The sequence below is a fragment of the Plectrocnemia conspersa genome, unplaced genomic scaffold (assembly GCF_051122295.1).
Source record: "Plectrocnemia conspersa isolate PC_06_02 unplaced genomic scaffold, ASM5112229v1 ptg000011l, whole genome shotgun sequence".
Taxonomy (NCBI): domain Eukaryota; kingdom Metazoa; phylum Arthropoda; class Insecta; order Trichoptera; family Polycentropodidae; genus Plectrocnemia; species Plectrocnemia conspersa.
The window spans coordinates 19,520,567-19,539,029 of NW_028277175.1; the positions used below are offsets into that span (position 1 = coordinate 19,520,567).

Sequence of the window (18,463 nt, forward strand, 5' to 3'; positions counted from 1 at the left end):
GTATTTTATATCCTTCAACTTTGTTAGTCAAGCAAGTAGACATCAAACTGTGTTCAATAAATAATTAATAAATCAGGTAAATAATAAATTTTCAATGGTATTTTTCACATGGTAATAATTCAGTCAATACATAATTTAATAAGTACTGCTGAAATTAGAACACGTGTTTATCAGCATGCCAGAGTTCAAATCCCATAGTGTTTTTCAATTTTTATCGTGTTTGGGAGATCAGAATTAATTAATATTATATATGAATTAGTTTTTTTATGATTTTCCCAATCACAAGGATGAATATCGTGATTTATGTGTGAAACACAAGTCATTCATAGTGACCAGACCTATCGAGAGGGGGACGAAACGGTATAAATTTCTAGGGCTTGTCAACTCTAAAAATATCATATCAAGAATAGATTTAAAAAAAACCTAAAAGCAGACATTAAATAATAAATCGGAACTCAACCATTTTTTTGCCTTTTATATACATACTAAAAGAAATAAAAGGAGTAAAACATTGCCTTCAAAAGCATCCATTTTATAGGCAGTACATTATTAATCAAAGAAACTGAGTGTATTTTTTTATGTAGCTCTGTTTGTGTTAAAATTTATTTGCAAATTATTGTTGATTTTATTGCTTTCTAAATATTATAAAATATTACACTTAGTTGGGAGGAAATATCCGACGAATGTAAATTATTATCAGTAAATTAAGGTTTTTGATCTGAATTTTTAGATCGACGAAAAAGGAACAAGCCAAGAAATAACAAAGAATTAACAACAACACCAGCTGAATTATATAAATGTAATGTTTTTATAAATTGGGTTATATGTAATTTAATAACTAGATTTGCTGCAGCAATAAATAAATAATGCATTTAGTTTCATGTGGTTATTTCGCGACTTGAATGATGATAAGATCCGGGAAAAGGCAAAAATACTACGAAACAAATATAATGATGATCTTGGTGGGTTGTTATCTGAATAAATATTACATTAAAAGTTAATATACGATGCAAATATTGAAATAAAAAATATTTTTCCCAAACAGTTGCTAGATAAAATAATTCATCTCTTGATATTGTTATTGGTTTAAGATTATTTTGTATAATACCAGTAGCTGTCAGGGACGTCATTTGGGGGAGGGACAGGTGGGATCATTTTTCACTCCTTGAATTTTGACAGAAAAATGCATCTTATTCAATGAAATACTATGAATCTTAATGAAATCGAAATATTAAAAAAATGACCATTGACATTTGTCCATTTGTCCGAAATATTAAAAAAATGGCCATGCCATTTTTTGACTAGACTGTTTTCATACTGATGTCTCACTACTTATTTAGTAGGTGTAGGCTGTGCTTACTCCGTTGTAATGCATTAGGCTAATGCCTGTCATTGAAATGAAAGATTTATAATAAATACATTTAAGCATATCACTACGTAACAATAATTAAAAAAAAAGTAAAATTGAACGTAATAGTAACATCGTCATTTTATGGAATGTTAATCCGGGGATGCTGCATTTGCTACCTGTTCGTTTGAGATATGCATCGACCTATATTCATTAATGTTATGCAAGTGATTTAAAAACTGTAACAATTCACATATGAAATATCGTTTGTATAATGCCAACGAAAAATGTCGTTTTTTAAAAGATCCAAGACACACAAATAATAGTTTTATGATACAATTTTAGCACTTCTACAAATTTCATCGCAACGATTATGGGTGATCCCGGTAAACTTGTTTCTTTAGAGTAATTGGACATAACGACTGTTATTTTGCAACAAATAAATAAATAAACATTAAATGAATCAAACAAGAACTATGCATATTTCTGCATATTAAAAATATTTTTTTAATAGCGGCCATTATAAAATAATATGGCTGATCAGACCGGCTATCAAAATTGATAACAATTATTTAGAAAATAGTATAAGGTAGTAATCCTAGTCATAAAAAAATATTTCATGTGTCATGTGGTGCACGACATGCGTAAGAACTGTCGCAAAATAGCGGCGCCTCTTAATGAGTGCGATTTTTCTAGACAAATGAGGAACATTACCGACAAGACAGACATCGAATCGGTAGTGGCAAAGTCTGAATCCTACTGCAACATCTTTAGAAAACCTATAGGATCATTATAGTCCATTAAGCAACGGTGTTTTTCTGAAATATAGTCATAACTTGGTTTCAACGCCACTGTTTATCAGAAACTTATGATACGATAGGATTTAAAGCATAATTTTCTGAAACAATCCGAATATTCCCGGTTATATCCGCACCTGAGAAAAATACACGACGCGGGGCCATTTTGAGAAGCTTCGTCGAACGAATTGAATACCAATGTTGACGTTAGCAATTGACGCTCTAAAAACAGCTAGCACAAACAATTTTTCACGATAATTACGTCTCGATAATGTGTTTGACTTTTGCATATAGCAATAACGTTATAAAGTGGCTGGTGTTTACGTACGCGTGACCAGTCGGTCGGCAGGCGCCATCCACCTCACTTCCCTAGGAAGGGAGAGTGGAGGAAAAGGGAAGATGGACGGGACTGGGGAGAGGAAGCGGTACATAACGAAAATGACGAAAACGACCACTGGAAAGTACGAACGTCGAAAGTCGCTGTTCCTCACTTTCTTCCAGCCTCGGTCTATACTCTCCAAGAGGTATATTTTAAAGCTGTATATAATTTTTAAAATACCAAAAATTTGGTTATAAATAATAGTTCCATAAGAAATGTTTTATTTACCCTAATATTCGTTTAGAAAATTTAAGTTAAAACTATTTTTTTTTAATTATGAAGTTATTATTTTTTTATAAACATTATTGTTATTAATCTATTTTTCCTTATGTTTTAAAAATTCTACCCTGACCAGTATTTTTAGCCAACTTTTGAAAAATTACACGTGTCACTGGGGCTCAATTTTTTTAGTATTTCGATTTCGAACTGTAATTTTATTTTGAAAGACTACTTATTTTATTAAAAAAACTCATAAAACCACACGATATTTAGCATTTAGAAAGAGTAGAAATCTAAAATAAAATTTACCTTTAATTTAATTATAAAAAATGTCAAGTGTGCATTTTTTTAATTATTTATAATTTAATACTTTTTATAAAAAAATTAATTCAATTTATTTATATTTAATTACTACTTATATTCAACAGTTTCTTATCGTAACTACAATACAGTTTTAATCAAAATATATATTTATATTATTCTTGAGAACAGCTTTTTAAAACACGATAACTTCTGTATTTTTAATTATATTTCAATCCAATTTTTCTGAAAAAATAACCCTATAAATAAATAGGGAGAACAGTTTGAGACATACTGTTCTGCCATAAAATTTCAATATAGCGGTATTCAAAAAAATCTTAATTTTATTAATAAAATTCCTAGAGAAAAAAGTAAAGCGTTAATATATTCTGATTTTTTGTAATATTATAGTACAAAAAAATCAAAATTTATTTTGCATATAGAAATCGAACTATATGCTATACATGTTTAAGAACTGCTTCTTCACTTAAAAAAATCTCGAGTTCGATTAAGCTACGTAGTGATATTTTTTTTGTTATTTAATTGATAAATAACATATGATATTAAATCATGTAGTGCAAAATTGTTCCTAACTGCAATTGTTCCTAACATACAATTGTTCCTAACTGCAAAAGTCAGATATTTAATATTAAACATTTAATTAAACTCGAGAAGTAATTTTTCGTAGTTGTAATGAAATATTTTTATTTACATATATTTCATTGAAACCCTCTTGTAACTGTTGGTATTAATTTAAAATCTGACTTGGGATTAATGAAAAGCAAAGAAAAATTAAACGCTAAAAATATCAAATTGTAATTGAAAAATAGGTTTTCACTATTAATAATAAAAAAAGTGTCGATGCTTCAATCAGTAATGGTACAGCTGTAATAAATAAATAAGAGACATATTTAGTTTTATTAATTAATCAGCTTTGTCAAAAATTATATACTTGGTTACTAAAAAACTATATCAAAATATATAAATATTTAACGCTAAATAATCATAAAATAAAGTAGAACACTAATAATTTTATTAAGGAAATCGTTAGTTAAAAACTCACTCTAAAAATATAATTAAAATAATAAGTTATTATAAGACGTGAAAATTTATGATTATATATTACAAAGGTAAAACTTTTTATACGAATAGCTAATGATATTTTTTGGTTCAGCGTCGTTATAAAATAAATTTACAATAATTACTGTTTCTGACGGAAATCTTTTTTACAATTTTTTCAATGTTCTTGCAGAAATGAACACTGGTATTCTGGAATTGATTAAATGTGTGCTACTCTAATAGCAACATAAGCAGTAAATTAAAAATAAAATTTCTCTGTGACAAAATTGATATTATATACAATTTAGAAAAAAAATTATAAGCCCTTATATCTCTTGAATTCACAACCTTCTGCACAAACATGACAAATCTATGAACTAATAAATAACTAAACGCAACAATCATCAACAGATAGTTGCCCGAGATTTTTTCGTACTTTTACAACCTGAATTTCAACCCGAGAATATCTCGAATTAAACTATGGAAGAAATTGATTAACAAACTAAAATATAGCTGTGTTTTAAGACAATTTGTAAAGTGTGTAATCTGTGATTATAGATCGGAATAATAATTATATAATAATCACTAATTCCAATCTCTCAGACACGATAGAAATTGAAATATTTTGGGGTCTATATGGGATTTGAACACAAGTTTTAGTATTCGATTATACCACTGATCTAAAAAGCTTTTAAAATAGAATTGATACGTTAAACCAACGTTTCACCATCGCTGCCACATTTTTTCTCAAAATTAACATAATAAAGAAACTTTTTGTGACGAACGCAGTACGAAATGGATTTCGGCTCTTACAGCAGGTTTGACACTTCATCGCTCATTTAATACATTTTACATTTAGTGTTAGATTTATATTTGACATATATTATTATAATTGAAAACTATTATTATTGTTAAAGTATTTTTCATTGTTAGTAACGTATTATCCATTTCCAAACTTATTCGGTTATTAGCAGTAGAGAAGGCAAATTTTCAAGCCAATTCATTTTTAATGGAACCTTTACGTAACACAGCTCTATAAATATTTATTCATCCTATATGTTACGAATTAACACAATAAAAAGGTATAAAATCGTGATCGATATTTAATTTTTTTGTTTAAAATATCTTAATAAGAGATTGCGCACACAATGAGCAAAGAGCAGTCTTTGCCATTGAAATAATTAACACGTCAATCGTGCTGCTTCAGTGTTAATACGAAAAACATTTACTCGTTATTATGTAGTAAAAAAAGAGTAACTAAAACGATTGACAAACAAAAAATGTACATAACAATATGAGCAAATATAATATTCGAACACGTTACGTGCCGTCACTGCAAATGTAATGCGGTTAATTTTGGCTTCAACACTTTAATTAATACTGTTCGAAATTCGATTGTTACGCTTTGTTGCCAGTGTCATTTAATTTTGAATGGTTTAAATATTCTAAATGACATAATTTATGAGGAGGAAGTTGTTTCCGAATGTCAATTCGCTTATCTGCGGTAAATAAATTAATGCCATCTTTTGTTATTTTATTTGTTTTTATTTTGCATAACTCGAAACCAGTGGCTCATTCCCAAGAGCAATGCATATTCACTGTTTTAATATATTATTATTTTTTTTATCTAATAAAATAAATTGCTCTTATTTTATCATATTACAAATTTTGAATCATATTAAAATATTAATAACGAGCTAAACACAATCAACTACCATTAAGTAGTAAAACAACAGAATGAAATCAGATCAGTCAAAATAACGACATATATTTTAATAAGGATAAAGTATTATTACAACTTACAATTAATATATGCATGCTCCGTTTTATAACTCATCACGATATATATCCGTGAGATAAAGAAAATCGGAGAAAACCTAATCTGTAATGATCGGAATTAAATATATATATATATATATATATATATATATATATATATATATATATATATATATATATATATATATATATATATATATATATATATATATATATATATATATATATATATATATATATATATATATATATATATATATATATATATATATATATATATATATATATATATAATAATTAAATAAACCCTGGATCCTCTGCTCTTCACGTTATTAATTAATGACATAAATATGGCAGTTATAAATTCAAGTTTTCTTTTGTATGCAAATGATTTAAAATTGTATAAATGTATTCGATCTATTGCGAAGTTCTACCCAGGTTGAGACTGGACGCGTACCATCGGCCCTATGTCGATGAAAAGCATGTGCTCAGGAGCTAGGGTCGTTAATGAGCCAAACTCGGCTTATACACGACCTGAGGAAGCGGGTGGGAGCACCCGGGAACCGTCCTATCTACCGAGTGATTTAGATTCTCTATGGAGATAGACTTTCGTTAACTGTCTGTCCTTTGGTTTAAAAAAAATAGAGTAAAAATAATATACTTAACAGATAAAATAGTCAATACAGACTGTTTTCAATTATCATTTTTATTTATTATTCTACTAAGAAAATCGGAAATAAATAATATATTAAAATAATTCCAAACATAAGACGTTGCTCTTGTGACTGCACTGCAAATTATTTAAAAAGTATATGTTTAAGCATATGTTGTAAATATAATCAAAAAGCTAAATAATCGGTTTAGAGAAATATATAAAATAAGTTGATTTGCAGTTTAGTTAGCTAAGACTTTTCAATTCTATGTATTAAATATGAGATATTTATTTATTTATTTTAAATTATTCGTTGAAACATGACAGGAGTCAACTTAATGTGTTACAACGATGTAAACACAATCAACAACTACTAAATAATTATTGATACACCAGGCTAAATCTATTATGACAGCTTGTAAGCAATATGACACAATATTTATTACGATATTCATCCGTGCGATTAAGAAAATCTAGAAAAACCCAATCAGCGATGATCGATCAGAAGTATGATTTTATAATAGTAACTAATTCCGATCTCACAGACAAGATATCAATTTAAAAAACACTAGTTTGTGTATGAAGTTCGAACCCAGATCTTACAAGTGTTAGTCACCGATTTGTACCAATATTATACCGTACTAGTTAGGTATCTATATTTGCAAATACTCCATACGTGTTTGATTTCGTAACGGTGCAATGTCGTAACGCTTAAGCTTGTTCCGGAGCAAAGAGCAAGCAAGTGATTCAAGATGTTTAAAATAATAGTATCAATATTTTTTAAATTTAAATATATTAAGATTTTTTTGTGTGCTTATTACTAAATAATTTAACATGATACTAAGATTCCGTATCACTGATTCATATTTTATATGCAAGCCTATTAAAAAAAAATAGTTTCAAAATTTAATTTTTTTTGCATCTTTTTCTTACATTTCACAACAAAAAACATACTATATAATAGTTTTAATGATTATTCAAAATATATATTATTTAAAAAATGTCAAGTTAGTAAATTTTTCACTTTCAGGAAAAAAGAAAAATCTCACGATTTACCGAAAACTATTTTAAAAATTTATATAAACTATTAACAGTCGCTCTAATGGATTCCGACATTAAGAGTTGAGTGAAAAATTGTTGTGTTTATATGACTTACAAACAAGATAGTGGGCCAAGATTTAATCTTTGTAGCACTCCATAGTATTTTAACTGCACTTTTAAATATTGAAATTTAAAAAAAATTACGTAATCATAATACACCATTTAGGATAAACCATTTATATAAATTAGTGATTAAGCCTCATATGTTTTTTCATTTTTATTGTGTTTGAGAGATCGAAATTACTGAGTATCAAATAATTATGGCTAGATTTTCCTAATCTCACGGATGAATAAAATAATTAAAATTAAAATAAAGTAAGTTTTCACAATACAATTAAAAGTTTGAGTGAACGGTGGTTGTGTTTATATCATTTATAATAAATAATTGAAATAAAATAGAGCATAATGATTATCACTGATTTACAGCTTTTGAATATAATATGATATCTCACTACTTAGTAGTTGTTTATTATATTTGACCCGTTGTAAAATATAAAAACAAATAACACAGCATTGTCGATTAGGGTTCACATTATCAAAGACGTTCTCGAAATATGTCATAAAAAATATTTTGAGATTTTGTTTAACCTCTTTCATAGATGTCAAAATATTGGTCATAATAGAACATGTAAGTCTAAATTCGAGAAATTAATTATTGAAATAATTTTGCATTACCACATTTTTAACTGAAAGCTCAATTGTTGTAGTGAATTTATTTAGTTATACATATAGTATATAAATATACAACAACCTGAATTTTAAACATTTCATTCATATAAGGTGATAATTTGTATCTCTTGATTTAAAATAAATATTTTTTCATAGTATTTTCTTCCGTCCTTCTCGACTATTTTTTTTATAAATTTACATTGTCCGAAAAGAACCGTAAAATTAATACAAATGCAAAACTTAACCAGCGTGACATATTTATACATTCAGGGCTTTGACTTTGGTCCATTCGAGGTCGAGTCTGATATATTTTTTTAATATACATTTTATTTATTTTCATTGGCCAAAACATTGTGTTATTTACATCATTAATTTTACATTAACACGCTCGTTTTAGTACTTCTTATATCCACAATTAAGAGCCAATCGTCCGTAAAACAAGATGAAAAACATAGTTTTTTTTGCTTATCTTGTGTCTACAGAAACAAGTCTACCACCACTGTGTCAGTAATGTCAGTATGTGGAAGAATGGCAATTATTTGAGCGTTCACCTCGAGACTTGGCAGATTTATTGCACATCTAGCATAAAATACCTTGCTTAAAAAATACTGTATTTTATACATTGAAATGGAAAACTTAGAAAAAATATTAAGATTAATTTTAATCTAATTTTAAAATATTTGACATACTTAGATCAAATCTATTTATAATGATGTTTCTTAAAATATATTATATTTTTAGTATTCAACAAAGCATCATGGATAGTAACTTGTCAATGATAATACATTCAGTTTACTTTTACAAGTACATATAAAAAGCTTGTATTTCTCAAAATAACTTATATGATGACTGTAAAGTCTAATATGAAATAAAACAAATTACTGACGTTTGGGTTTGTTTTTCGTGACTTTAAATTACGCGGCTTACTTTTTAGTATATTATAAATATAAAATTAAACCTAGTTGTTTTTAAATGAGCTTTGATATATTTATGTATTAAATATTGAATACACAAAGAAAACTGATATGGAAATAGTGATTAAAGATCAACTTCACGCTTTTAATTTGAAAATAGGCAATATATGGTTGCAGAATCATAGTTGTATATTTTTTGAAGCAAAAGCAAAATGTATGTGCGTGTGCGTTGTCGTGGTGAATTAACATTTAATTATTTTTCCAGGATTCATATTTTTATTCTTTTGAGAACTTAAGTCAAAAACATGTTTACTAACATAAATTTAATTTCAAAGACATAAAATTTGCCTATATTTTTGCATTATTACTATATAATATTTGTTTGAATTTAAATTAATGTAATGATATCTATAGAAAATAGAGTAGCAAATAAAGTAACATAGCAAAAAATATTTATATGAATTTTATATAAAATATTTGCCTCTGTATTGATACAAAAAATCACAAAAGGCAAATAATATATAATAAATATTTTAATTAAATTAACGAAATTTAATAATTGAAGTGTTCAAGAAATTATTAAAAGTAAAATAAATCAATACAATAAAACGCTGAGAGTTACTGATTTTTTTCTATAATTTATTGTAAATGGAATATAAAATAATAATAAATAAATAACAACAGAAATAAAAATAAAAAGTGCGTATAATTAACTCACTTCTCAAAGGGTTAAGTAAGTGCGTATATTGTTCATTGAATATGCTTTATTATTAATGTCACAATATTAAGAAAATCGTACAGTGCAATATATAATTACAAAATATGTTTCTTTTTAAAAATGCGCAATATAGATTAGTTTAATTTATTTGCGACATGCCCGGTAAAACATTTGTTACGGCCATGACGCTTAAATTAACCCAAGCGAGAGTTTCAAGCTCCTTCTCATACCGCGGGCTTCTGAGAAGCTAGGACGCGGGATAAGCCGACATTGAGATAGACTGAAACAAAGAAAGCATTTTTACTGTGTTTTCAATTTTGATATGACGGCTTTCCCTTGAGGGTTGTACGAAATAGGTAGACAAAAACGACGACTTTTTAAGAGTTGACGATGACGATGAATTCAATATTTCTAGACATGGTCATAAATACTTGTTCCAGTTATTATACTATATTAATATGTAAGCTATATATGAGCATCTACATTTATATCAATATATATAATACAGTCTTAGTTTAATATATTAAACTGCCAATTATAAAATATGTTTGTGTCGACGAATGTCAAACTTATCTATCAAGTTCGCCTCCAATCGCGTTCGTGCAAGTGTATCGCACTCGATCGCGTGTTTTATTATTACAATTTATTATTTAAGTATGTAAACAATTGTTGTGTCTTTAATACAATTTTCCACTTTGCAATGAATACGCATTTAATCGTCTCATATCTGATGATGCGATGTAAGTACAAAATTGTAGCTGAATAATTTAGTGACGACGGTGTGGGAGTGCCTGCGTTGCCCACTGTGCAACTCGCCGATTAACCAATAAACCACTCTACACAATCGTATATCAATTATTGAAATGATAAATTAGTTGAATAATAGCGTATCTGTAATAAGATACTCTTTCGGAGTTTCCGATAAAAAAATATAATTGAAAGCAAATTGTTAGCATGAAAAAATAAGCGCTCTTCAGTGATCAGCTAATAAATAAGACTTTGCAGTAACCATTAATGAAAAAAATATGGAAAAACGAGATGTATTCTCATATGTATATTCCAAGTCGGAAGCGAAGTGAAAGTTTCGAGCAAATGTCCTATGACTTTGTAGCTTATGTACGATCAGAAAAATAGGAGGTATTCCTAATGCAAATTTTTCTTGTAATAGTACTCATACATTTTTTGATTCCCATGTAAAATTATACTTCAAATCCTTAAGGCTATCATTGTTTTTTTTACTATAGATAATAATATTACATTTAAAATCAGAAATAATATTAATTCATTGAAAAATATCGCACAGATGAGTAATAATCGCTATGATTTCAATAACTAAATTAGGTAGAATGCACGTTTGCGGTGATAGAGACAGGTCGCCTCTATGTTTGCATCTTTATACATTTGGCTTAAACATTCTTTGACGATCAATAAATGTCTAGGCGAATGCGTTCAGGAAATAGTATTACTGGATTTGATGACATATCAATAAATCAGCTTTGATTCCCACTGCTAGTTGTGCATCACTTTAAATTTGCATATTGATTTATGCTTTATGCATAACCAGAATGCGCTAATCACGGTGTCGACTATATAATAACTTTCAAATTAACATGGCGAGCGCGAGCAGTTGCATAATTCAGACTTTGTAATTAATATCGTCAAGCGAACGCGTCCTCGCTCACCTTTGATTTACGGTTTATGCATAGACTGAAAAGAAAAATCAGTTTCATGACACGTTCGTATGAAACATTAAGATGAAACTCAAACATTACAGAGCGGCTGATAATGGCGTTTGTCTTTCGCAACACTATCTTAAAAGGTCTCAAAAAAAATGGCGAAAACTTCGTGACAAAATAATATGAATTAATTATGTACTTTTAGAATCAATATCACGCATGCTCATTTATCGTGGTTTTTATACTATATATACAGTAATGTTGAGTAAAACACAACTATATTACTATATAGATAATCAATAATCAATGAATAATACACAGTTTGCATATACAAGATGCGGCAAAAGTACATTTAAGACCAATATCTTATGAGCGAAATGTCATAAATATATAAATTCACTATAAGTTTTTATTTTATATGTATAAAAAACGACGATGTTTGATTCTACTTTAGATGACAGGTGTTTTTTATAGGGTTATTTCAAGAATAATATGTAATAATGTATCTGCAATACTTAACTATATTACATACATTTTTTATTTATCAAAATTTGTTGAAGTTTGAGAAGTGAAGTCTGGAATTCTTATTTGAAATCAGAAAGCCTACATATAAGCTTATACTAGGTACAGAAAAAAACGTATGTAAACTGCTAGGGAAGATGATTGCATCGTAAATCGCAATGAAATACCGGCAAGCATGTAGCTTATATTTAATTTAAAATAGTGAAAAAAAGAACCAAGCCGTGGTTTTAAGAAAGAAATAAAAATAAAAGTCTGGATTTGGCTTTACAGCGCAATATATTCACTATATATAATGGAGTAGGAATTGTGTTCAGGTGCAAGGGTACTATTTAAAACTCTAATAGAAATAAAATCTGTACAAAATCTTTGTCATAATTCGCAATAAATCTAGGGTTTCTGGTTTTGAATTTGCCTACAGAGGCATTAGATATAAATTTAATAGAGCTTCACAAAAATACAAATACCAAGTGGACTTCATATTGTATAAGTTACTTCCAAAACTCAAAATTCATCCATAATATCAGCAACAGCTAGGAAGAATAAACTCTGATCTTGCAAACACAACCTTGATGTTTTTTTGGACCATGGTGTTTTTCAATTTAAATCGTGTCTGAGCGATGGAAATTAGTGCTTATTATATAATTAAAATTCTGATCGATCATCACTTCCTAGTTTTTTCATCTCGCGGATTAATATATGTCCCTCAAATAACTCATAGAAAATATCACATATATTATATAAATAAAAAAAATATATAAACAATGACTCACCGCTGCTATATTGTGCTGGTTAGTTGATAATATGCCAAAAAGGGTTTGTAAAGCCAGTAGAAGAAGGGCTACGATAAAATAAAAAGATGTTTTAAATAAATTGTGTAAAAATCCTTGCCCCACTATTTTGGCCAAAGCAGTATCTTTAACGACAATAAAGATATCTTTTGTTGACCTTTTAAATTCAAAATTAGGCTAGGTGATAGTCAGGACTTTCGCTCGATTAACTATACTAATATATAGCGTGACCAAAAATTCATTGCCAATGTCGTACGTTGATCTCCTTCAGCAGCATAACCTTGTTGGCATCGGGGTCCCAACGTGAGAGCCGCATGTCCGTTCAATAAGTACATAAGTGGGAAGATTAGACTGATGGATGGTCATGGTGGAGTGATTGCGGCACCGGTAAAGGAAACATCAACATATGCAACGCGAATAACGAACGAGGATCCAAACAATTATCCCATCAAAGGGATCGTGGACAACAATTCCCGATCCCTGTCCATCGCAACCGAGAACCGAGTTGCCTTGGCCCAAGCTACGTGCATAATTTGTAACCCATTCATGATATTACAATATATTAATTTATTACACTACTAATGTTGGCTCGTCGTGTACTTTTTTTTGTGTCGAGGACTGTGTTATAGTATATCTTTTAAATAAATAGATCGTGAACATCGACCGGATCGTGCTGGAAAATTGTGTCTACATTTTCGTGTGACGTATTGATTGCATTTTGATATTTTAGCGGAAATGGTTGTGTTACCATCCGCAAAAATATGTTATGATTTGGTAGTCTAGACTTGATCACTTATTTGGGTTTTACTATCAAATTTGCTACAAACCAACAAATCAAAACTTCATTGACACTGTAAGAGCAACATCAATCAGGAAAGAAAATGTACTCAGATAAACTAATTAATATTTTGCCTGTGTTTTTTAATTTTTTCCTAAAGATCCAGACTACTTTCATTTCTGTAAAGTTTTTAATTGTGAAGTTAGATAATCTCTACTTAAGACATTCTAAATTACTTTTAGCAAAAGCATTTAAAAGTTATAAAAATTGTCATTCGTGGAGTTTGATATTTCATAATAAATAAACGTACAATATTACTTGCAAGATTAATTATATTATTCCACAATAGCATTTATATATAACACAAACAACAATGGACTTAACTTAGTTCCCTGGAGCACTCCATGAGATTAATTAAATTTCACTAAAAGTATTTTTTTTATATTTTATTTTAATTTTCGCTTTTATAGCATATTTTATTATTTGTCCTTTTAATATTTATACATTGATTAAAGCTATTTTCAACTATTTGTTGTTGTACTACTGACCCCACTAATCCTGACTGAACTGTTGTCATTATTCCAAGATATTTTTAGATCCTTTATTTGAGTTTGCTATGTTTTATAATAATTTTGTCTTTTGTTTTATATCATGGAAGGGTGTGACATGACCTGTTTGATATATTTTTTATTGTATAAGTTAGTATTTACACATTGTATAGATCAGGGGTTGGCAACCTATGACCCGCGGGTCACAAAGTGACAAAATGTTTTTTTAATATATGTACATGTTCCGGAGTACGTGTTACGATCTTACGACCAGACCACATATATGGTTGTTAAGACCAAAAATATTCCCTGACATCGAAGAGTCTTCTTAATTATTTTGCCGAAGCATAGTATAGAAATAATACAGGCTTCAGTATCGGGCGACAGTGTCGAATGCGGAAGAATTCAAGCTGGTCAAAAATGATAGCAACAGACAATCGAATATTTTTTTATTATTCAATTTCAAATTTTTTTTGTTGTATTTCATTAAATGACATGCAGTTTTATGCCTAAATTCAAGGAATCCCTACTTAGAATTCACGCCAAAAGCAATAAAATCGTGCCGTTCAAGTCGCATTGGAATCGAAAAAATACCGGGAAATAAGAAACTATCCGACGGTGTAAGGTTATAACAATTATGCTCATAGCTCAAGGTCTCGTATCACCATATTTCAGATCCTGATTTATGTTGGTAAAACTGTATTAGCACAACACAGGCCGATGGCACAACATGTGTGTCATGTTTCCGCCAACAGTCACAGAGAAAACCCCTATTTCATGTTTTCGTCAAACATTATTATTCTATGGCACAATCCATTTATATTTTTTATTATTATTAGAAAACAGGGATTATCAATATTTTCAACAAATTGCATTTAAATATTTTTGATTATTTTTTAATAAGTTTAACCGTGTGATCGCGCGATATGTAGAGTCTGGGACGTCATTTCAGATATTATTTTAAAATCCATTTTAAAATCCATGTCAAAAGCAATGAAATCGTGCTGTCGTCGTCGCAGTAGAAACGCTCGGTTATCTAACGTTAATATTAAGCATTTTTATAACAATATTACGACTTACAATAAGTAAGAATCGAATGAAGCACATTAAACAGAATTTTGACCAATAGGAAAGCTTAAAAAACAATTATCTCAGAAGTCAAAAATCCACGTCAAAAGCAATAAAATCGTGGCGTTGCCGTCACAGAGAAAACATTCGGTTATCTAGCATTCATTATAAGACGTTTTAAAACAATATTACGACTTACAACAAGTGAAACTAAAATGAAGCATATCTAAACCAAATTTTGACCAATAGGAGAGCGCAAAAAACACTAGCAACTGCTAGATAAATTACAATAATGTAAAAATATATATCTACCGGTGAAAATGTATTCCGATAGGATTTCACTGAAAGGACATATTTTAAAAAATATTTTCGGGATTGATTCAACTGTTTTTTTTCAATTTATACATGCATTTTTCTTGACAAATTCAAAGGAGAGCAAATGCTTCCTCCAAGTGACATCCCTGTCTTTGAAGTGTCAGAATAAAATTAGAAGTGGTATAAGAGTCTTTAAAGAGCTAATGTTGCTGCCTCTCTGAGTCTTTCCCCTCCCCCCTATTTCTTTCTCTCTATTTTATTTTAATTTTAAATATTCCGTTGTAACCTGACATATGATAAATATGGGATACACCAACTAGATAAGTCATCAGACATAATGAATACCTACAAGTAAATAATATTAACCACCAGACTGAATATTTTTTACTGTTTTCTTTTATTTTTTTGTATTTTTAATCTTTTATATGTTATTATCTAACAGAATTGTAAATTTTGAAAAAAATTGTAAAATAATATATTCAATTAAAAGTGAATTATTTGTAATTAACTACTATTTGATATAAATCTTTAAATTATTACATACAAAATATAGTTGAAAATTAAAATTTAATTAAATTAAAAATCAATCAATAACAACCTTGATTTGAATAGTAAATATAAAAAAAAAAACATTTTAAAAATACCTTAATAAATTATAACAATAATATTCCTTGTCGTAGCACGACGACGGGCGCTGACAGTGTGGCATGTTACCTGAAGAACAGAATTTTATTTCTTAGTTAATATATATGATGATTATATATCTTGTTTTATATATTATTAGACAACGCACGTTTTTCGTAGATGGTTCGCAGTTGTTTATTTATCGATCGCTCGAATAAATTAATGTTATTCCTATGTTTTTAGTGGCGTGACGTTAAGACTGTATATATAGTACAATAAAAATATTTCTAATCAAAATAAAATACAATATATATTAATAAATTTATTGTTTACACAACAAACTTCAAAACTGCAAGGCTTATTTTTTCTTTAATCAATTAACATTTAAACAAAGTGTTGCCACTAGTCGTTAATAAAGGGTGTCCCAAAATTAACGCAAGATTTGAATTAAATAAATATATATATATAAACTGTGTGAAAATACACATTTCATTTATAGAAAGAACTATTTTTAAACTAGCTATTTATAAGCAAATTGACTTTATTTATTTCTAGTTTGAAAAATACTAGTTTTATACATATATACTAGCTTTTTATATAATTTATATGTTAAAAAGTCTAACATTATTATTCAAGTTTATTAAGCAAACATTTTAATCTTGTGTTTTCAAACATTAAAAAACTCATAAAACACATTAGTGCGTGACATTTTTTATTGCTGGTAAATATGGCGATAATGTCATTGCCCATAGACCAATTATCTTGGCTTCTGTAAACAATTAAATAAATCACACGCGAGCTTCTGGTGCTTTATATATAAATATTGTTTACTATTTTTATTTTACTCGATTTTTTAATGATAATGTTTTTTTTATAATTCCAGACCTCCCGAGGAACGAAGCTTGGATGGAGATAGCTACGACGATAGCTCCGACGATGGAGACGGATTAAACCTGAAACCCAGGCGCCAACACTGGGCTAACAAAATGCAATTTGTACTTGCGTGCGTTGGATACTCAGTCGGTTTGGGAAACGTTTGGCGGTTTCCTTACATGTGCTACAAAAGCGGCGGAGGTGAGAGCTCGTTCTAGTTTTGTAATGTTTGACTTTGAAATCACGGAAGGAAATGATTTCTGTTTTTTTTTTAATATTATATATTATATTAACATCCTATGAATTAAATTGGCAAATTATATGTTATTCCATTGTACTAGATTTTATGAATGCTCTAATCAATTAGTCCGTACAATTTATTTTAAGGTTAGCAAAGTATATATGTATCTATGTTTTTATTGGTCTTTGGAATAACTAACTATATATCGATTAGAAACTGTTAAAATTCCATTTTTTTATTGCGAAAACCGTTAGCGTTCCATGCTAATATTTTTCGTAAATTTCAGTCAATCTTGGCAACGAACTAACTTTTGTATTTAATCATTTTGAAAGTGCGTATATTGTTTATTTTTAATATGCCGACTCCTTAAAGGGTCTTTCGAATCAATCGAGTCTGAAGCGAAGTGGTAGACCAGTTGGAAGTTCAAGTTTAAGTGATACTCAAAAAAGATCTGATGGTTGCGATTAACTGGATGATTTGGTGCTTTCGTTATTGGTTGAATAAGTTTCGCCAACAATAGAATTTTTTTTTTCGTGTTAGTTTATAGTCGAATAATGATTTTTTAAAGGTTAATCATAAAATGTTCCGCTACGCGGCCATAAAGTTTGCAATATATGTATATTCTAACAAAACACGGTTTAATGTAGTAATACGATACTGAATTTGTGTATCTTTGAAATTGAACCGATTATGTAAATTTTCTTGTAGCCAACTTTTTGTAAGGCCAGTGGCTCCTTGAAGGTTACTGCTTTCTATTTATACGGAAACGCTTCTGTCTAGGGCACGAAACAATAGATTTGTAAAAAAATACGTAAATATAACGAAAATCTTCTAAGCTGGTGCTGAAAGACGTACAAGAATTTTGTAACGTTGCCAAAAAAAAATGTCCTTAAAACTTTGAAGCAAATTATTTTGGCATCGATTAATTGTCGAACTAGCCGCATCTACCAGTTGTCGCTACTTTCGCTTATGACGTCACATATTTAGACTTTTCCTTTTGGCTCGTGATGCAACCGCAGAATTTTACATTTTCGTGCCAAAATCTAATAGTCAATCAATAAACTTACTTAATGGGATACTAAACTCAATTTTAAA

The 18,463-nt window shown here is 28.8% G+C and overlaps 1 protein-coding gene across 4 annotated transcripts in view; it reads left to right on the plus strand.

The window, feature by feature from the left end:
• ine (solute carrier family 6 member inebriated) overlaps window positions 1-18,463 on the plus strand; it is a 39,295-nt gene that overhangs the window by 13,985 nt on the left and 6,847 nt on the right. For 2 of the 4 annotated variants that reach the window (XM_088197912.1, XM_088197915.1), the window contains exon 2: window positions 17,138-17,328. In XM_088197912.1, the coding sequence (XP_088054038.1) occupies window positions 17,138-17,328 (191 nt within the window). Of the gene's footprint in view, window positions 1-2,469; window positions 2,670-4,886; window positions 4,921-17,137; window positions 17,329-18,463 lie in introns of those variants that run through there. The other 2 variants (XM_088197913.1, XM_088197914.1) reach the window with 2 other exon arrangements.